General features: G+C 39.0%; 1 protein-coding gene across 4 annotated transcripts in view; it reads left to right on the top strand.

Annotated features, from left to right (window-relative positions):
- KLHL2 (kelch like family member 2) overlaps positions 1-22,951 on the top strand; it is a 130,892-nt gene that overhangs the window by 71,018 nt on the left and 36,923 nt on the right. For all 4 annotated transcript variants that reach the window (XM_010595597.2, XM_064273597.1, XM_010595600.3 and 1 more), the window contains one exon: positions 4,070-4,232. In XM_010595597.2, coding sequence (XP_010593899.1) covers positions 4,070-4,232 — 163 coding nt within the window. The remainder of the gene's footprint in view (positions 1-4,069; positions 4,233-22,951) is intronic.

Raw genomic sequence — 22,951 nt, 5'->3', positions numbered from 1 at the left:
CTGGCTCTGGGTGGCTTAGGCCTGGAGCCTTGAGATATGGAAGTGTAAATAAGGGGGTGGCAGGCTGCCAAGGACAAACGTTTCCTATTTCAAAAGTCTGCTCTGGGCCAGCCCTACCTTCATCCCAGAAAGAGGAAGGAAACTTTCTTCTTCCTCCTTTCCTACACCCCACACCTCCTGAGGTCATAGCAGTCAGGTAGTAGTGATATTATGCTCATCGATAATGCAACTTATAACCACTTACAGTACTACTTCTGCAAGTGAATGTGCAGTGCCAATCCGCCAACTGAAAAAATAAACTTGTGGATCATGGCTTACTTATAAATTGGGGACTGAATGCAGATTTTAGAAGATGTGTGCTAATCAAAGAGATATATGCTATTTTATAGAATTTCTTTTCCGTCCAACAACATACAGCTTCTTTATGTTTGCAGATAACTTCTTTCCTCTGCTCAAGCCCTTTGGACGGCTGTTTCCTTTTTGTTTTTAAGTTCTTTCTGGAATGCAAGGCCCTTGCACTTACGTAGGTGTTTCTGATAAGATATAACATGACTTGGAGCTTAATAAAATATCTGCTTTTAGCAGTGTAGTTACTATAACGTTAACAGTGAGATGTGAGCTTCATATTTCCATGTTTTCATAGACATCTGGGAGTCTTCTTTTATAAGTAAGAGGAATCAGACCTCTTGGTAGACTCTTCTGATAAATACACTGTTAATGGCTCTGAATTTAGAAGATTTACTACCTAAATTATTTCTCCCATGGAGTGAATGCCCAAGCTGAAAATAAACTACAGATCTTAATAGCCAAGCAGGAGGAGTATACTTGTCTCAGTGAAACGTCTGTGTGTAATTTGGCTTGTCGAGTAACATGAAGTAGGATGACAGTATCTCACTTTAAAGTGTGCAGCTGGTGTGAGAGTGTTAGACGGATGCTGATGGTTTGGCTAGAGCGTCTTCCATGTCCAGTGTTCTGCTTGTCTTCACTAATCAGTAGTAGCTTTCCCCTCCACTTCTTTGTTCACTGCAGAAAGCATCTCCACGGTATAAAATGGTTAGTCTTTCATGTGTCTCCATATGTTAGAAATCAATATAATATGGATGAAAAAAAATTTTTTTTTCAATTTTACAAAATGATAGCATTTGGAGTTGAGTTTATTTAATCAGCTGATCATGATTTTTGTTTTTAACTTCGTGTTTCTCCTGACATTTAAAGATACTGCTATTCGCATGAGAAGGAATAATATGTAGAACCTACAAAACACTAGCTTGATGGTCAGAGGCCTTTGAGACTCATGGTACTCAGAGGACAGGCTGAAGTGAAGCAGTCGCCAGTGGGTTGCGGATGATAATTACTGGAAAAGCCACATCCCATAAATAGTTCCCTCTATTTTTTTTTTTTTTTAACCATTGCTAGGAGCCTTGGTGGCACAGTGGTTAAGAGCTCAGCTGCTAACCAAAAGGTCAACAGTTCAGATCCACCAGGTGCTCCTTAGAAGCCCTATGGAGCAGTTCTACTCTGTCCTGTAGGGTCACTATGAGTTGGAATCAACTGGACAGCAATGAGTATCCATTGTTATATCTCTGGGTGGTACAAATGGTTAACACCCTTGGCTGCTAGCCAAAAGGTTAAGAGGTTTGAGTCCACCCAGAGGCACCTCAGAAGAAAGGCCTGGCAATTTACTTGTGAAAAATCAGCCTTTGAAAGCCCTGTGGAGATAATTTCTCTGACACACAAGGGATTGTGGAATCGACGGGATGGCAGCTGGCTTTACCCATTCAGAAAGCATTCCTTTACGTGCTTCTCCCTCTCTGTTCTTTTAAATAATATGTAACCATATAAATGATGCATATTCATTATAGAAAACTTTAAAATACACATACTTAACAAGAAGGAAAATAGAAAGCCTTCATACTACCACTAAGCAGAGATAAGCCACATTTACATTTGGGGTATATTCTCCTAGTACTGTTTTTCTCAATTTATGTGTATGTGTATTTACAAAAAAAGAGATTATACTGTATATTCTGTTTAGAAATTAGTTTTTTATACTTGATATATTAGGAACATTTTTCCAAGTCATTAAATATTTATCTACTCTGTATCTTAATAGCTACAAAATATTCAACTTTATTGATATTATAGAATTTATTTGATATGTCTCTTGTTATTGGACATTTGGGTTCTGTCCAATTTTTGATATTTTAAACAGCATTATAATTAATTAACATTAATTAATATTCTTATAGCTAAGTGTATCCATATTCAAAGTTTTTTCCCATTTTGTTCACTTTTCCTAAATTAATTTGCCCATTTTGTACACTTCTGGTTAAGCAGATTCACATCTGCTATGTCTATAATATAATAGGCTGGAATGCCCCTGAAAGACTTAAATTTATTCTCCAGACCTTTTAGTTAACCACGGCCAAGACGTGACACCTAACAACAACAACAATACAACACTGTAGTCTCTGGGAAAGCGCTGACTGGACGGCGGATCGTTACTATTTGTGCAAATTTCAGAGATTGAATATTACACTGAAGACTACTTTCTAAACTCTGTATTTGCTGAATTAAATGGCTGCACTGTTAAACATCTTAGAATTTATTTTATGTTGCTTCAGAGCACAATTTTACCAGTGTAGAAAAACCTCCAATTTGCACATTACCAACAAATTAAAGCCTTCCGTGGAGAATCATTCTCATAATGAAACACACTCCACATATTATGGAAAAGATTTGACTATAATAACATCTTTTGCATTATGTTTTTGTTTTTTTTTTTAATTTTTTCCCTAGATATTGTATCCATTTTTCCGGAGAAAACTGATATTAGTTGGTGGAATTGAGCTAAGATACAAGAAGTGATCCTCCATGTCCTTAATGGTGCCCATTATTAGTTGATTGTGTGTACACACACACGTACTCATACCCTTTACTCTGAGAGCTAAAGCTTCTGGGCTTTTTTTTAAGAAAACAGAGTCATTTATGTTATAGAAGGACATGAACAGTCTTTCTCATTGAAGACTTATTAAATAGATTTATAAAAATTATAAAAGATACTTATAAACCAGTATTTATTTTCTCTGCTGTAGCTGTGCATTTATGAAAGTCAATTCCTGAAGAAACTTAAACAGTTTTATTTATGTTTTTATGCTAATGTGATCTTTTCTAAAATTGACCGTTCTAATAGTTGAGAGGCCTCCCTTTGGCTTTATAAAAGAACAGCAGATGTTCAGTAAGTTCTTTTTTATAAAATTTTCCTCCATGATTTGACTTTCTAATACGGTTCTCTACATAGCACCTTACCAACTCACAAAGGAAAAAAATTTCCATTACTGACCTGTTTGAAAAGCAGTTGTAGTGTTGAATAGAGCACTTACAAGTGAAAAACAGTGCAAAATCTAACAGAATCTAACCTATAATTAATATAAAATTGCTTGAGTTACTCAAATAAAAATACAAAGTAAAAAGTGATTATTGGGCAATTTACTTTTATGCTTTCCTTTTTAGCACATATATTACATTCTAGAGAAATTGCCCACTTGTAGCTAGAGACTGTTGTATTTAGAATTGTTTTACCCTGAAGGAAAGCAGTGTGTTGTGTAATTCAGACAGTAGAATAACAAGGGGCCTTCAGCAAAATGAAGCTTTATTGTAGTCTGTATTACCCTGAGCTCAGCGCTCCCCCACAAATTAGTGAAGCTCATGATTGTTAGAACTGTGGAAACAAAACCATTCTGCTTGAACCATAGCACCCCCTAGCATCCTAATAGTTTGTGTCTTTAAAATTCAAAAAACCATTTTATTTATACTTATAAAAAGGACTGTTAATGTAATATGATCCCATAGCTTTTATATTCTTGTGACCAAGAAGATGGTGCCTTGGAAAGACTCCATGGAAATTATGAAGAATGAACAGAACCATCACTGTTTTGAAAATCTTTGTATTTCTTTTCTATGGAATATTTGGTGCTGGATACAGGTTATAACCTGTAGCTGGACTTGTGCCCTATTTTGGAAGCAGTAAAGAGCCTATTGACTAATCAAGCTTCCTTTTGTGTTGCAGGTACTTCTTCCAGCAGCTGGCCTGTTACAGTTACAGGATGTAAAGAAGACTTGCTGTGAATTTTTGGAATCCCAGCTACACCCTGTCAACTGCTTAGGAATCCGGGCTTTTGCTGATATGCACGCATGCACAGACCTCCTTAACAAGGCCAACACCTATGCAGGCAAGTAGAACAGACCTCTGTTAGAAAGTGGCTGGGTTTAGAGCACTGGGGAGGAGAAATAGTTCTAGAACCTCTATTGATTTTATCAAAGAAATAATGGTACAAGGTGGTTTAGGTCCCTATGGTTGTTGAAAAAACACAGTGCTTCAGTAAACCCAGTAGCCCTATAAATTTGAGTTTTTTAGATTTCTGTGGGGTGGCCTGATGGTCCAACTACCCTTCATAAATTTGTTTCAGAGAAAATGTGATTTGAGTTTCAGAAATCTGATTTGGGAATGAGCTATTAGAATACAACCCATTTGTAAGCTGGGGAATGCCTATAATATGTAATGGTATTCATGTACTTCTTTTGAGTGGAGTGAGGCACTTTAAGAACCAAAGACAAATTTGGATTCATTGGTGTTCTGCGATGCGACCAATTCTGTTCGTCAGCTAAATACGAAGTATTTCTTCTAAATACAAACTCCACTAACTGCTATATATAATGAACCTATTATAAGTGGCTTACATTAGGAAAAACAACAAATAGACTTGTGTATTTTCGGTAGTTTTTTTTTTTTTGCCTGTAGCAATTGCTGCTTAACAAAAATGCCTTTTTTGGGTTGCTAGTCATCCCCATAACCAAAAAACACTCCATTGCCATTGAGTCGATTCTGATTCATAGCGACCCTATAAGACAGAGTAGAACTGCCCAATAGAGTTTCCAAGGCTGTAAATCATTACAGAAGCAGATTACCACATCTTTCTCCGGAAGAGCGGCTGGTGGGCTCGAACCACTGACCTTTCAGTTAGCAGCCAAACGCTTAACCACTGTACCATCAGGTCTCCTTATTCATCTCCATAGTGCTTGATAAAAGTTACTGACTCTTAAGAGAGAGAGAGTAGCAGGGAGGGAGAGAATGAACAAAGCAGGTTTAACGGGAAGGATGTCCAAACGTACTTCATGTAATGTAATAGAGCTCTTGGTTTCACTCACATCAGCACTAGCTTGTTAGTTTTTTCCCCCCGGTAGGTGATAGATTTTCTTTTACTGTTTTCTCTTATTTAAAATCTTAAATTTATTGTAGTATAGTATAAAGTATGACCAATTTTCTACCAGAATTAGAATACCTCCATATCTTAGTTTATAGATTTCTTTTTCATAATTATGCCAAGAGTTTTTCATGGAGAAATTGTCACTTTCATCAAATTATGATGAAATACTGATTCTTCTTTTTTAATTCAATGTATTTTAAATCAGGATCTAGTCTTAGAGGAAGTACTGCATTCATACCATAGTTCTGAAATTTATAATTCCTTAAGTATCTTAGGTTTATAGGTAACATTTAAACACACTTTTTATTTATGGAAGATTGCAAACATATCCAGAATTAGAATAGTACCCATCATCCAACCTTAACAGTTTTTAACTGTTTCTGCTATACCCCTCTCTACTTCTTTCTTCCTTATTATTATTTTTATATGTAAATATTTTATTGAAATTTAATATACGTGTAGAAAAAATTGTACAAATCTTAAGTCTACAGCTCGATAAATTTATTTTGAAATAAATTCTGTCACTGTTTCATCCTGTACAATTCCAGGGACCAACTTCATATAATGAAGCTAATCTCATGTTTTTGGTATTTTGACAACTAGTTATAGCAAAGTTTATAAAATAAATAATCTGGTATAATAATAAAAAAGTTCTTAATAATGAAAACTAGCCGATTGCTGCTTATATCTTAAGTAAATAGGTGATGATGTTGTAAGGAGTCCATGAGGGAAGATAGCTGTAGCTCTGTTTTTCTGCCATAAACAAACAATTCTTTTTTAGTGTCCTTGTCTGTGTGTGTGTCTATATGTCTGTGTATGTATGAATGTATCTATCTATTTTTAATAATTCAAGTACCGTGGAGCCCTGGTGGTGCATTGGTTAAGAGCTCGGCTGCTAACCAGATGGTTGGCAGTATGAATCCACCAGCTGCTCCTTGGAAACTCCATGAGGCAGTTCTACTCTGTCCTATAAGGTCACTATGAGTTGGAATGGACTTGATGGCAATGGGTTTTTTTAATGTGTCCAGAAAAATCTACCCAAGCCAAACGGTATATAGCGTGGGAAAAGATCTAGAAGAGCGAAATGAGTACAGTAGAGGAAGATAATACCTTAGGTTTTCTTTTCTTTATTATAAGCACTAGTCTAAGTAGGACCTGTGAAGGGCCTATCCAGGCATGAAAGAAGGAAAGGAGGAGATGCATAGGAAAGAAGAAGGCATAAGGAAGAGGAGGAGCTAAGGGAGAGCAAGGATGGGAAAGGGAATAAATCTTCATAGTCTCCGTGTACTTTCTGTTCTAAGATATGACTATACTTCAGTGCCCAGAGCAGTCCTTATCCTTGAAGAACTCACCAGAGATTCTAGACTTAGGATCAGCTTTATTCCTTTCTCTTGCAGATTGGAAATATGATTTCTAGTGTTTATTATAATTAAATTGTACAGGTGCAATGAAAGAATAAAAGTGCTGCCTGGAAATCTATTCAGTGAACTCATTCTTACTATTGTCAACATTTTTAGAGGAAGTAAAAATGTGAGAAACCAAGAGGTGACGGGTAGAGAGGCTGATGGGGGAGGGTGTGGAATCACCCTGCTCACTCTGATGCGCTGTCTTAACTCCAGCAGCGTGATACTGGCAGCCGTTGCCCTTCGCGCTGACCCAGCTGCTTCTCCAAGGCGTGGCAGTGAAGGGCTTTAAGCCAGTTAACATCTGAGGGTGACTCGACCAGCAGGTTAAATGACCTGCACACAGGGCGTGGTGTTATGAACTATAGTCTGCCTTACTTATACTCTTGAATGATTATTTACTTATCTGAAAAGCTGTGTGAAATTATTCTTTACTTTATCCCTAAAACTGCAAATTTTGACAACTACAAGTGCACTGACTTCTATAGAGAATGCTGGTTGTCGGCTCTTCTGCTTCTCAAGTTGGAGTGGTGTCCATATTTTAGCCATTTTCCAAATCATTGATTTGCTTTTTGCATTTTTTGTAATCAACAATATAGGTGAGATAGAAATTGAACTCAACAGCATTCAACAGTCCCAGTAAAGACTTTTGGAAATTCAATTGTAAATATAAATTGTACAATTTATATTATAGCTATAAATTGTGTAATTATAAATCAAAATATGGATTTCATTTCACCTTCCTTGTTGATAATCAAGAGTTGCCCGTAGTTGAATTTCCAGAATTTTAAGCGAATTTAAGAGAAAAAATAATTGCCAATTCTTAGCTGTTCCATGCCTTACCACCCCACATGATGAAGAGTTGAGAAGCTTCTTATCACCAGTTCTAACTAAGCTTTGGAGGAAATTTGCAGTATCGTTTTCAAACTGGTACTCTGGCTGAAATTCTGGGGTTGGTAAACACTCAACCTCCATCAGTAATAGGACCACCTATGAGGAAGTCCTCTTCTTCCCCAGTCACAAACATGCTTTCCAGTTTTTTCCCATTCTGTTCCTGTGGTTAACGCTGCTGCATTTTTATACATTCCAGGCCCAGTGGTAGTAACTACCCTTACCCAGGCATCTCCAGTATCCCACATTGCCCTCCTAGCCTTTCTCCTTCCTGTGAAATGATCAGTTACATCCTTAACTGTTTTCATGTGTGTCCCAGCTCAGTAGGTCTTAACTGAAACTTGGTTTTCCCCAAAAGCCTGCATGTTGGGGGCCAACTTCTTTGAGGGCCACTCCTCCAACTCACTGGAAAGGTAAATAGAAGAGTGCTATTTCTAGACTCTTGTTTTGTCACTGTTACCCACCTCGGTTCTGCATTGGCTGGCTGCCAGCCCACAGCATTCTCTCTGCAGCCCACTATTTCTGTAGGCTTCCAGGCATACTTCTACCTTTGACCTATATTGTATTTTTCCTCTGTACCTCGTTGCTACTGATAATGGGCTCTATAAGTTTTAGGCCCTGCTTACAAAGATTTTGTAAGACCAGTCCCTGGAGAAGGATATCATATTTAGTAAAGTAGAGGATCAGCGAAAAAACCCTCAATGAGATGAAATGACACAGCGGCTGTAACAGTGGGCTCAAATATAGCAACAATGGTGAGGATGGTGGGGGACTGGGCAGTGTTATGTTCAGTGTTATATGTATAGGGTCATAATGATCAGAACCAACTTGATGGCACCTGACAACAACAACAGTGGTAAACTCGCACCTAAATTATTTCAGCTTATGCCTTATTTCTGTAAAAGTGGTTGCCGTAGCCTTTTCTTCTGTAATCAGTTGACTTAGTCATTTACCCACCCTCGCATAATTTAGACCAGGAATCACTGCTCAGAGTAAACATCTGTCAAAATAAGCCCATGATTTCGAAAGCTGCCCCCTTGAAAGAAATCTGTATCAAGACAGTGATATTAATAATGGTATTACTAGCCTCAACTATGTGCTGTGCATACTAAAGAGTAGATGCTAATGATTCGAGGGCCTGTTGCAATGTTAATTTACTGATACAGATTCTTCCTTTGGAGAACTGTATACAGCACTTCTTGCCTGAATTCATGCTGCCTTAAATGACGTTCCTTAAAATAATCATTTTTATATTCTTGCACTCATTATAGCCTTCATTTATGTCTTCATAAACTGCATGCAATCTCTCAGCCCTGCTTTGTTGACAGTTTTTCTAGCTGAGATAAGTTAGCTGTTTTCAGATTTCACCAAAAACTGTCTATGCTAATGTAACTGCTGGAGATACATATATTCATAAATCTATTCCCACCACCACCCCCACCCCGAGACTAATATTATTCAGAACCAAAGAATCATGGAGTTTTAGCGCTTGTAGAGAGCCCTAGCAGTTATCTAGCCGGACACTCTCATTTTATAAATTGGGAGAATGAAAACCAGAGGTACTTTTATTTTTCCAAAACACTTTGCGTTAGGGGTCGGCTGTTTGTGGGTCTAAGATATGATCGTTACCCACGCATGTACCCTTACTTCTCAGATGGGATTCAGTACAAAGTAGAATACAGAGGAATTATAGGCACCCTCTCATGGTATTTAATTTTGCTAGAAAGGGTGCAAGGTGTTTAGAAATCAAGGGCCCTTTGTAGCTTATTAAAGGCATAAAACCAAATGAGCAAAACTTTGTTGTATATTGATAGGCATGTATAGCATGTGTACTTATTATATATATATATCAACAAGTTATATATTCTTGATTTCTTTGGACTTAATTTGGGATGAGGGACCTGACCTGATGTGGCCTGTAGACCTGGTGTGACAGATTCTGGGGATTGTCTTTCAGTTTTGATGAGCAGCTTGTTTTATTTGCTGGAGGGAAGCCACCAGGAAGTTCAGCTGCTCTGGAGAGTGAGGAGAATCCTTACAGAATACGTGTAAGGAAGAATATATGTTGCATGTTTTACACACACATACAACATGTTTCATGTATATTGCAAATTCCTGGGCTTTTTTGTTTTGTGTTGTCATGGTATGTTTATAGTACTGAGAATTATGACCTGCTGCAGTTATAGTATTAGCTCAGACAGAAGGAACTGATTATCGAATACCAGTGTAACTAGGTTGGGCTTTATTCGGTAGACTTTGATGACTTCTGAAGGCAAACTATTAATGTCAGTGAAAGCTGTGTTCTATACACAGATTAATCTGTCAGCATATGGGTGAAAGGATTGGAAACAATAGTTGCAATTGGTAACAGAGTGAGACCTAGGGTAGCAGTGATGAACATAGAGAGGAGATGGTCAAAGGAAGATCGTGAATATGGAAACTAACTCTAGAGTATGAGGCATAGAAGAAGCTGACTAAACTTTGAGAAGCCCTGCCTTTTAGCATTATGTTTAGGTAAATGCGTTATTGTTGTTGTTGTTAGGTGCCATCAAGTTGGTTCCAACTCATAGCGACCCCATCCAACATAATGAAACACTGCCCGGTCCTGTGCCATCCTCAGTTGTTATTCTTGAGCCCGTTGTTGCAGCCACCATGTCAGTCTATCTTATTGAGGGTTTTCCTCTTTTTTGCCGACCCTCTACTTTGCCAAGCTTGATGTCCTTCTCCAGGGACTGATCCTTCCTGATAACATGTCCAAAATATGTGAGAAGTCTTGCTATCTTGGGTTCTAAGGAGCATTCTCGTTGTACTTCTTCCAAGACAGAATTGTTCATTCTTTTGGCAGTCCATGGTATATTCATTATTCTTCACCAACACCACAATTCAGAGGCGTCAATTCTACTTCAGTCTTTGTTATTAATTGTCCAGCTTTTGCATGCATTTGAGGCAATTGAGAACACCATGGCTTGGGTCAGGTATATCTTAGTCTTCAAGGTGACATCTTTGCTTTTTAACACTTTAAAGATTCCTTTTGCAGCAGATTTGCCCAATGCAATGTATCCTTTGATTTCTTGACTGCTGTTTCCGTGGGTGTTGATTGTGGATCCAAGTAAGATGAAATCCTTGACAACTTCGGTCTTTTCTCCATTTGTTGTAAGATTCTTTATTGGTCCAGATGTGAGGATTTTTGTTTTCTTTTTGATGAGGTATAATCCATACTGAAGGCTGTGGTCTTTGATCTTCATCAGTAAGTGCTTCAAGTCCTCTTCACTTTTAGCAGACAAGGTTGTGTCATCTGCATAATGCATGTTGGTAATGCTTTCAGGCTCTCTCCATTTAGGATGATGTTGATTGTTGGCTTTGTAGAAATGCCCTTTATGATGTTGATGAATTTTCCCTCTATTCCTATTTTGCTGAGAGTTTTTATCATGAATGGGTGTTGAACTTTGTCAAATGCCTTTTCTACATGAATTGATAAAATCGTGTGATTCTTGTCTTTTGTTTTATTTATGTGTTGGATTACATTAGCTGTTTTTCTAATGTTGAACCATCCCTGCATACCTGGTATGAATCCCACTTGGTCGTGGTGAATTATTTTCTTGATATGTTGTTGAATTCTATTGGCTAGAATTTTGTTGAGGATTTTTGCATCTAAGCTCATGACGGATATAGGTTTCTAATTTTTTTTTGGTGTCTTTACCTCGTTTTGCTATCAGGGATATGGTGACTTCATACAATGAGTTTGGTAGTATTCCGCCCTAGTCTATGCTTGGAAATACCTTTAGTAGTAGTGGTGTTAACTCTTCTCTGAAAGTTTAGTAGAACTCGTCAGTGAAGCCGTCCGGACCAGAGCTTTTTTTTGTTGGGAGTTTTTTGATTACCTTTTCAATCTCTTCTTTTATTATGGGTCTATTTAGTTGTTCTACCTCGGTTTGTGTTAGTTTAGGTAGGTAGTGTGCACAGGTGAAATGGTTAGAGTCCCCCAAGAAGGGCCTATTCTCCTGAAGTAGGCCCACATAGGTCCATGCAGATGGGAAGGGTACTGAAAGTCCATGGACTGTTTATGCCTAGACAGGAGCTGCTTGTGTCCTGAGCTTCCCCTGTTAGTTAAGCTGGGAAATTATCTTTTCCCCCAGTTGCAATTTTATTCCTTCTCCAAGGCTGGGAGGATGGCTCTAGGTGCTCAATAGGGCCTATCTCAGGCCCAGGGAATTCAGCCGCTGAAGCCGGCTGGGGAGTGGGAGGGCACATGGTAAAATATATGCAAGTACTTAGCTTTTCTGAGAGTGCCGTTCTTCTCTGGTTCTGGAGGTGTGAGTAGGCTGTGTGGCTGGCTGCTTCTCGCTGAGGAAAGTGCAGCCGAATGCTAGTACCAGCCCGCCGCCGTTCTGGGAATGGTGCTTGAGGGCTCCCTGTGATTCAAGTCTGGTAACTCCTCTCTGCTTCTGAACCGTCTCCTCCTCCCCCTGCCCCTCAGTTTGTTTTGTAAGCTTGCCCTTGATGTTCAGGGCTCCTAGCTTTTCTTAAATATACTCGTTTCACGTTTTGGTGGGGGGGTCTTTGTTGTAAGAGGGCTCGCTGGAAGCATCTGTCTATTCTGCCATCTTGGCTCTGCCTCAGTGTTACTGCTTTTTGATGTTTGCAAACTGTCATCAGATAGCCATTTATAATGAACGTTTTAGAGGCTACTCATACATACAATGAAGATTGTGTCAGGTGACCTTTCAGATCCCTTATGCCAGTAAATCTTACTATTTCTGTGGTATTACTGAGAGAGAATCCACAGGATTTGGGAAATGATTTATTTAGAGTTTAAAGGGAGTCAGGAATCAACTGTGATTAAGACTTCATCCAACCTTAACATGAGAGTAGATAGTGGAACCATTACAACACAAAGGCACAATAGAGGTTGAGCAGGTGTAGGAAAGAAGGCAATGAAGGTGCAAATGCAGGCGGGAGAACCAGCAGTTAGAATCCGTTTAGAGGCTCTCAGACTGGGCAGGACACTTAGCTGGCAGAGCCGAAGAAAGCACAGCCAGAGAACGTTTGTCAAGCGTCAGGGCAAGGAATGAATCAGCTCCATAAACGATGAAGAAAAGTGAGCATGGTAAGGAGCATAAGGTAATAAGCAGTGTGAGGGCGTTAGAGGGCCATTTGTATGTGTTGCTGGTTGCATGGCACGGGGTGAATCTGCCTGTTTAAAAGCGATGAGAGTTAAAAAACCAAAACCAAACCCATTGCCGTCGAGTCAATTCCAACTCATAGCGACCCTATAGGATAGAGTAGAACTGCCCCATAGAGTTCCCAAGGAGTGCCTGGTGGATTCGAACTGCCGACCATGTTGTTAGCAGCCATAGAACTTAACCACTATGCCACCAGGGTTTCCCCATGGGGCTTAGACAGATCATAATCCACATGGAGACTAGCAGACACCTGGAAATTCAAACACTGGGGTTCGCGAAAGAGGTGGGGTCCAGAGAGCAACCATACTGGGGTGGTGGTTGAAGGTAACTGGATGGTTAAGAGAACAAGCAGACAATGAAAAGAAGACTGAGCGCAGAACCACACTTTCTGAGTTGTCAGAAAGGTAGAACATGGTATTTTGGAATTCAGACTGGTAAGAGTGAGAGGAGAGAATGTCTCTAGGGTTAAACACTACTGAGGAGTTGGGAAGGACTAGTCCAAAGAACAGGGCTTTCAAAGAACAGTTTCAGGAGATGAAGTAACAGAGGTGATATTATAACTGATAAAGGTGTGAGTATGCCTCAGGATACAGAGATTTTGGTAAGATCTGACTTCAAAGAGTGTGGTAGAAAGGCCAGTCAAGTAGGTCAGTAGCCCAAGGCAGGAGGATAAGCCAGTAGTCTTTTTAAGAATAGTGGATATTTATCCATGAAGTGGAAGTAATAAGACGCATTGAATGTCCACAGCAACGCTTTTCTTTCTCACTGAGGAAGAAAGCTAGTTGGACCTAATTTAAAAAAAAAAAAAAAATCACTAATATGTTTACATGGTTGAACATTTTTTAAAACATATTTGAAAGATATACATTGAAAAAGTCTCTGTTTCACCCTTGTCCTTTATCCTCCCCTTCCCCAAATATAATTACTGATTAGTTCCCATTTTTTGTTTTGTTTTTTAGTTGTTTTTGGGACTAGGTAATCCCTTCACATGGTTCAGATAACAAAACAATATAAAAAACTGTATATACATGGAAAAACCTTGTTCACACACTTGTCCCACTTGCCATCTCCCTTAATGCCCTTTATACATAACTGTTTTTATTAGCGTATCTTTCTAGCGTATCTGAGAGCCTTCTCTCTCCCCTTTCTCATACAAAAGGTAGTTAACGTGCTGTGTGCACTGTTCTGACTGTTCTGTGTCTGACAAGATTTCCTGAAGCTTTTTTCATATCGTGAGCATCCTCATGTTTTTTTTTTTCCCCACAGCTAAAGAATATTCCATTGTGTGGATGCCCCATATTTTAACTAGTGCCTACTGATGAATTCTCTGTCAATATTGAAAACAATGGTGCAGTGAATAACTTTGAATGTGCTGTTTCATGAGTGCTAAAGTGTGTTTGTAGATGAAAGTTCAGAATTGCTGTCTGTGGAGCCTGTATACATGAATACTCCTACCAGCAATGTATGAGAGTCCCCTGTTTCAGAGTAGGTTTTTTTTTTTTCCTCTAAACTTTAATCTTCATGGTTTTGTGGCTAGAGGTCAGGGAAGAAATGTGAATCTCATGTAATTTTTATTAGTAATAGCGATAATACTAGAGCTAAAACAGGAACTAAATATCAGAGAGAGAAATAATTTGCATCAAGAACATGTCAAATAGCAGATGGGCAGCACTACCTTCTTGCCTTCTCACAGAATTCCTGCGAACCAATTTCTATCCAAACATGTTTTCAGTTGCTTTTCGTAACTAGAAATTTGAAGATGTGTAGGAATCTTAGAATTGACAAATGCCCTTATCAGTCTTACCAGATTCATGATATTTTAACATTTTTTGAAAACAGACCCAAGATTTTGCTGGCTGATTTATTCAGAAAAGGATATTGTTAGAAAGTCATGCTTTTTCTTTTTTGAGATATGACTTGCCTTATGGGCCATGTCTCACATAAATTGACTAAAATTTGTCATCTCATCTCACCCAAAGTTGAAAATCTGAGAGATTCCCTTTAGAAATGTGTTTTAGATTTTATTTGTTCCTTTGTAAAGTTCTATTTGCCTTTAAATTTTTATGTTAGTAATTTTTCCTAATAAATGTAACACTGAACTTTTTCCTTCAAATGACAAAATGTGTTGTATTTTAGCTGAAGAGAATTAATTGTAAATACTTTCAAAAAAGCCGTTTGCCCTTCTTTTTACCCCAGAGGGCATGAACGTAAATCAAAGTAAAATGTGGCTAACAATTTAAATATGCACGTGTCTGTACACTAGGTGTGTATAAGCCAAAAACCAAACCCGTTGCCTTCCAGTTGATTCCGACTCATAGTGACCCTGTAGTCGGAATCGACTCAAGCGGTTGGTTTTTGGTTTATACACACTAAAATGTATACAAATCTGCAGTGATTCCTCTTGATAATGAATCTTATTGCCCTTCTTAACCGTTTTATAACACTAGTCTGAGTTTCTCACAGCAGTTCCATTCTAGCCCAAAAAGCAGGATGGTTTCATTGCAGCAGTCTGTATCACATTCACCATAAACTTTGAAAATCATCACTGTAAAGGTAATAGGTTTACTAACTATATGGCAGTCTTATTTAGGAGTTAGAAGTGTTATAGTCTTTGCCATTCAGCAAAAATATTTCGTTAATAATTAATTCACTCCTCTATTCCTAGTTTTCAGTAGTGCTTGCTAGAAGCTTAAATCCCCAAACTTAATAGTAGTGTTTCCATACTAAATCTTTTCTTTTTTTCTTCCCTTATAGCAGAAGGATTAGAAAGAAGAAAAGATGATAGATAACCTTTGAAAATACAGTAATAGATTTGGATACTATTTTAATGTTTTTGGTTTAATTCTAAGCAGATTGGTTGAAGTGTTAGGGATGGCAGGATCATGCAGTTTCCATGCTTGTTTCTTGATAAGAAACTAAGGGAACTGCAAACTGAGGCATCAGACACGTTGTGGACAGTGTGAAAGCACAAAGCAATGAGGGTTGGGCCAGGGATAGTGACTCTAGGACATCCACAAGTCATGCTGGTCTATGGGTTGGAGTCAAGACATACAAATGGTGTGAATTCTTGTAGGTAAGTAGTTGTTAGTTGTTGTTGAGTTGGTGGCATGGTGACCCTTGTTTGCAGAGTAGAACTTCTTCATAGGATTTTCAAGGATGTGATCTTTCTGAAGCAGATCGCCAGTACTATCTTCCAAGGCACCTCTGTATGGGTTCAGACTGCCAACATTTTGGCTAGTAGTTGAGCACATAACCGTTTGGAATAGTACCTGGTTCATAACAGGTGCATACTTTAGAGTGGTTCAGCTTATCATTTCATATGTCCTGACTATGGGTATGGGATACCGTGGTAGATCCCTGGGGAATGTGTTACAGGCAGCCATCTCATGAAATTTCCTACTAGTTAATACAGTAGAGGAGTCCCTGGGTGGTGCAAATAGTTACTCAATTGGCTACTAACTGAAAGGTTTGTGGTTCTAACCCACCCAGAAACATCTTCCAAGAAAGGCCTGGTGAACTACTTTTGAAAGGTTACAGCCTTGAAAACCCTATGGATCACAGTTCTACCCTGCACACGTGGGGTCACCATGAGTTGGAATCAGCTTCAGGGCAACTGGTTTGGTGTTTTTTTTTGTTTTCTTAAACATTATATACCAATATTAAAAGATTTTACTAAGACAGAAAGACTATGCAGTTACAAAGTAGAAAGTATGTGAGAGCTGGGAATATTTAAAAACATGTATATCTGAAATGAAAGTTACTTTCAACATTTCTTCTTCATTCTTCCTTTTGTCCAACTTTTTGTCTTTGGTGATGGGGTGGCTCATTTATTTGAGTAGTGGGTATGTCATGGTTTTGGCAGTATGGTCGTACTACTTGACTCATGTTCTCTCTTTTTTTTTTTAAATAATTTTTATTGCGCTTTAAGGGAAAATTTACAAATTAAGTCAGTCTCTCACATAAAAACCTATATACACCTTGCCACATACTCCCAGTTACTCTTCCCCTGATGATACAGCCCACACCCTCCCTCCACTCTCTCTTTTTGTATCCATTTTGTCCGCTTCTAACCCCTTCTACCCTCTCATCTCACCTCCAGGCAGGAGATACCAGCATAGTCTCAAGTGTCCACCTGATCCAAGAAGCCCACTCCTCACCAGCATCCCTCTCCAACCCATTGTCCAGTCCAATCCATGTCTGAAGAGTTGGCTTCGGGAATGGTTCCTGTCCTGGGCCAACAGAAGGTCTGGGGGCCATGACAACCGGGGTCCTTCTAGTCTTAGTCAGACCATTAAGCCTGGTCTTTTTATGAGAATTTGGGGTCTGCATCCCACTGCTCTCCTGCTCCGTCAGGGGTTCTCTGTTGTGTTCCCTGTCAGGGCAGTCATCGGTTGTAGCCGGGCACCATCTAGTTCTTCTGGTCTCAGGATGATGTAGTCTGTGGTTCACGCGGCCCTTTCTGTCTATTGGGCTCGTAATTACATTGTGTCCTTGGTGTTCTTCATTCTGCTTTGATCCAGGTGGGATGAGACTCATTGATGCATCTTAGATGGCCGCTTGGTAGCGTTTAAGACCCCAGACACCACTCTTTAAAGTGGGATGCAGAATGTTTTCTTAACAGATTTTATTATGCCAGTTGACTTAGATGTCCCCTGAAACCATGGTCCCCAAACCCCTGCCCCTGCTGCACTGCCCGTCGAAGCATTCAGTTTATTCAGGAAACTGCTTTGCTTTTGGTTTAGTCCCATTGTGCTGACCTCTCCTGTATTGTGTGTTGTCTTTCCTTTCACCTAAAGTAGTTCTTATCTACTATCTGATTAGTGAATACCTGTTTCCCACCCTCCCTCCCTCCCCACCCCATACCCACAAAAGAGTGTTTTCTTCTCAGTTTGAACTATTTCTCAAGTTCTTATAATAGTGGTCTTATACAATATTTGTCCTTTTGCATCTAATTTCACTCAGCATAATGCCTTCCAGGTTCCTCCATGTTATGAAATGTTTCACAGATTCCTCACTGTTCTTTTATCAATGCGTAGTATTCCATGGTGTGAATATACCATAATTTATTTATCCATTCATCTGTTGATGGACACCTTGGTTGCTTCCATTTTTTTGTTGTTGTAAACAGTGCTGCAGTAAACATGGGTGTGCATATATCTGTTCGTGTAAAGGCTCTTATTTCTCTAGGATATATTCCAAGGAGTGGGATTGCTGGGTCGTGTGGTAGTTCTATTTCTAGCTTTTTAAGGAAGCACCAAATCGATTTCCAAAGTGGTTGTACCATTTTACATTCCCACCAGCAGTGTGTAAGTGTTCAAATCTTTCCACATCCTCTCCAACATTTATTATTTTGTGTTTTTTGGATTAATGCCAGCCTTGTTGGAGTAAGATGAAATCTCATTGTAGTTTTGATTTGCATTTCTCTAATGGCTAATGATCGTGAGCATTTCCTCATGTATCTGTTAGGTAAATGAATGTCTTCTTTAGTGAAGTGTCTATTCATATCTTTTGCCCATTTTTTAACTGGGTTTTTTATCTTTTGTAGTTGAGTTTTTGCAGTATCATGTAGATTTTAGAGATCAAGTGCTGATCGGAAATGTCACAGCTAGAAACTTTTTCCCCGTCTGTAGGTAACCTTTTTATTCTTTTGGTGAAGTCTTTGGATGAGCATAGCTGTTTGATTTTTAGGAGCTCCCAGTTATCTAGTTTTTCTTCTGCGTTGCTAATAGTGTTTTGTATACTGTTTATGGCATGTATTAGGGCTCCTAACATTGTCCCTACTTTTTCATCCACGACCTTTATCATTTTAGATTTGATATTTAGGTCTTTGATGCATTTTGTGTTTGTTTTTGTGCATGGAGTGAGGAATGGGTCTTGTTTCATTTTTTTTGCAGATGGATATTCAGTTATGCCAGCACCATTTGTTAAAAAGACTGCCTTTTCCCCATTTAACTGTTTTGGGGCCTTTGTCAAATATCAACTGGTCATATGTGGATGGATTTCTGTCTGGATTCTCAATTCTGTTCCACTGGTCTATGTTTCTGTTGTTGTACCAGTACCAGGCTGTTTTGAGTACTGTGGCAGTATAATTGGTTCTAAAATCAGGTAAAGTAAGGCCTCCCACTTTGTTCTTCTTTTTCAGTAATGCCTTACTTATCTGGGGCCTTTTTCTCTTCCATATGAAGTTGGTGATTTGTTTCTCCATCTCATTAAGGGATGTCGTTGGGATTTGGATCAGGATTGCATTAAATGTTTAGATCGCTTTTGGTAGAATAGACATTTTTATAATGTTAAGTCTTCCTATCTACGAGCAAGGTATGTTTTTCCACTTACGTAAGTCCCTTTTGATTTCTTGCAGAAATGTATTGTAGTTTTCTTTGTATAAGTCTTCTAGATCTCTGGTCAGATTTATTCCTAAGTATTTTATCTTCTTGGGGGCTACTGTAAATGGCATTGATTTGGTGATTTCCTCTTCGATGTTCTTTTTGTTGGTCTAGAGAAATCCAAGTGATTTTTGTATGTTTATCTTGTATCCCGATACTCTGCTGAACTCTTCTATTAGTTTCAGTAGTTTTCTTGAGGATTCCTTAGGTTTTCTAAGATCATGTCATCTGCAAATGGAGATCATTTTACTTACTCCTTCCCAATTTGGATGCCCTTTATTTCTTTATCTAGCCTAATTGCTCTGGCTGTGACCTCCAACACAATGTTGAATAAGAGCGGTGATAAAGGGCATCCTTGTCTGGTTCCCAATCTCAGTGGGAATGCTTTCAGGCTCTCTCCATTTAGGATGATGTTGGACTGATGTTCTCTTAACCTCTTTGAATACACTGGTAAAGAGAAACAATGAATTTAGGTCTCAGAGTTGACTTTGCATATAGCTTACTAATACCCTTACTTCTAAATTATGTAATTAAATTAAAAAAAAAAAAAGACCAAGTCTGTGTTTTAGCAAGTCATCTTTTCTGATCAGTGAACCACAGTGGGACAACATGTATTCTCACAGTATAGAAAACTTCTGTTCTCTCTTTTATGTTTGTTACCATTGGAGAGTATTTCTTCCCTTGAAAAGTATGAGGAGGCCCCCATTTGCTTACTTTCATTCAAACTTAAAACTTACATAAATAGCTTAGTCCAAAATATATTTCTGGAAGTAAAAATATTTTTGACTGAGAGGAAGACGTTTATAACTTCTCTTTTATTCAACGGGTATTGTGTTTCCTATTTGAAGTTCCAAGTCAGTGTACATAAATATTTTAAAATGTATGTGCTGTTTGCCAGATGTTCATCACGATGAATTTATTTCTCAATATTTTATAACTTTTAATATAAAAAAATCTATGCATTTCTTAAATTTCTTTAGAATTTAAGCAAAGGAAATTACTGAAAAAAAAATTTTCGTAGTGTATAAAAAATCCTTTGAAATAATTTCTCTCTATAGACTTGTATTGAAGTTAGGAGAATATTGTTGTGGTTGTTGTTAGGTGCCATGGAGTTGATTCCGACTCATAGAGACCCTATCTACAGCAGAACGAAACATCGTCCTTTCCTGCGCCATCCTTAGAATTGTTGTTATGTTTGAACCCATTCTTGGCAGCGACTGAGTCAGTCCATCTTGTAGAAGGTCTTCCTCTTTTTTGCTGACCTTGTACTTTACCAAGCATGCTGTAACCATCTTTGCTTCTAAGGAGCATTCTGGCTGTACTTCTTCCAGGACAGATTTGTTCATTCTTCTGGCAGTCTGTAGTATGTATATTGAGTATTTTTCACCAACATCATAATTCAGAGCCATCAATTCTACTTCGGTTTTCCTTATTCATCGTCTAGCTTTCACATGCATATGCAGTGATTGAAAATACCATAGCTTGGGTCCTTAGTCCTCAAAGTAACACATTTGCTTTTTAACGTTTTAAAGGGGTCTTTTGTAGCAGGTTTGCCAATGCAATACGTCGTCCGATTTCTTGACTGCTGTTTCCATGGGTATTGATTGTGGATCCAAGTAAAATGGATCATTGTTTTATCTGTTTATCATGATGTTGCTTATTGGTCCAGTTAAGGCTGTAGTCTTTGATCTTCATCAGGTAGTGCTTTAAGTCCTCTTTGCTTTCAGCAGGCAAGGTTGTGTCATCTGCCTATCGCAGGTTGTTAATGAGTCTTCTCCAATTGTGATGCCCTATTCTTAGTCATATAGTCCAGCTTCTTGGATTATTTGCTCAGCATATGGATAATGAATGAGTGTGGTGCAAGGATACAACCCTGATGCACACCTTTCCTGAGTTTAAACCACTCAGTATCCCCTTGTCCTGTTCTAACTACTGCTTCTTGGTCTATGTACAGGTTCCTCATGAGCACAATTAAGTGTTCTGGAATTCCCATTCTTTGCAGCGTTATCCATATTTGTTGTGATCCACATAGCTGAATGCCTTTGCATAGTTAGTAAAACACAGGTAAACATCTTTGTGATATCCTCTGCTTTCAGCCAGGATCTGTCTGACATCAGCAATGGTATCTCTTGTTCCATGCCCTCTTCTGGATCCAGCCTGAATCCCTGACAGCTCCCTGTCAATGTACTGGTGCAACCACTTCTGAATTATCTTCAGCAAAATTTTACTTGCGTGTGAGGTTAATGATAAAAAAAAAAAAAAAAAAACCAACCCCGTGCCGTCGAGTCGATTCCAACTCATAGCGACCCTATAACGACCCTATAGGACAGAGCTGAACTGCCCCATGGAGTTGCCAAGGAGCACCTGGCGGATTTGAACTGCCGACTTTTAGGTTAGCAGCCGTAGCACTTAACCACTATACCACCAGGGTTTCCGAGGTTAATGATTTTGATAATATCCACATTCTCTTGGATCACCTTTGTTTGGAATGGGCACAAATATGGATCTCTTCCAGGTGGTTGGACAGGTAGCTATCTTCCAAATTTCTTGGCATAGACAAGTGAGTGCTTCCAGTATTGCATCCATTTGTTGAAACATCTAAATTGGTATTCTGTCAATTCCTGGAGCCTTGTTTTTTTGCCAATACCTTTAGTGTAGCTTGGACTTATTCCTTCAGTGCCATCAGTTCTTGAATGTGATGGTTAAGATTGTGTGTCACCTTGGCTGGGCCATGATTCTCAGTGTTTTGGCAGTTGTATAATGTTGTGATCACTTTCTTGTTGAAATTTGATATGTGATCACCCCTATGATGGAATCTGCTGAGGGGTACTGGTAGGGGTGGGGTCTGTAGCGGTTCACCAGCCCCTCAGCCTTCATCTCTCTGCCTTCGGCTGCCTACTTGCTTCCTGACCACCTTGCAAAGGTTGGCTTGTTCTGGATCCAGCAGCTGTCTCTTGTCTGACCTCTGGTTCTTGAGACTTGAGCCAGGAGGTTATCTGTCCATCTTGGGATTCGCTGATCTTCCTGGCTGCCAGCAAGGGTCCTGCTCCCCAACGTGCCTGTCTTCGATTCTCCAGCCTCTGTAGCTAAGTGACTCAGGAGAAACGTTGTGGCCCTGCCTGCCAACCTTGGGGATTCCTCGACCATCACAACCTGTGAGTGGGATCCCTGCTCTCCAACCTGCTCATCCTGGGTTCTGCTTCTGTGGCTCCATGAATTGGGAAAGGACCTTATCCTGATCCAAGGACTTGGGATGTTCCAACCCCTACAGTCGCGTGAGCTGTTGCCTTAATATAAATCTCTCTCTCTATTTATACGCATTACTGGTTTTGTTTCTCTAGAAAACCCAGCCTAAGACATTGATCCTATGCTACCTCCTGAAGTGGTAGAACACTGAAGAGTTCTTTTTAACACAGTGACTCTCTTTATTCCTTCCATCTTCTTTTGATGCTTCCTGTATCATTTAATATTTTTCCCATAGAATTCTTCAGTATTGCCACTCGAGGCTTGAATTTTGTCTTCAGTTCTTTTAGCCTGAGAAATGCTGAGTGTGTTCTTGCCTTTTGATTTTCTGACTCCAGGTCTTTGCACGTGTCATTATAATACTTTGTCTTCTTCAGTCTTTTACGTGGTCATTTCTTCTGTTTGCTTTAGCCACTCCACATTTAAGAACAACTTTCAGAGTCTCTTCTGACGTCCATTTTGGTCTTTTCTTTCTTTCTAATGACCTCTGTCTTCCTGTATGTCCTTGATGACATTCAACAACTTGTCTGGTCTTCGGTCATTAGTTTTCAGTGCTTCAAATCTGTTCTTGAGATGGTCTC

Source organism: Loxodonta africana, chromosome 21 (genome assembly GCF_030014295.1).
Source record: "Loxodonta africana isolate mLoxAfr1 chromosome 21, mLoxAfr1.hap2, whole genome shotgun sequence".
NCBI classification, from domain to species: Eukaryota; Metazoa; Chordata; class Mammalia; order Proboscidea; family Elephantidae; genus Loxodonta; species Loxodonta africana.
The sequence above is the reverse complement of the archived record's forward strand: the minus strand, read 5'-3'. Positions and strand labels throughout refer to the sequence as shown.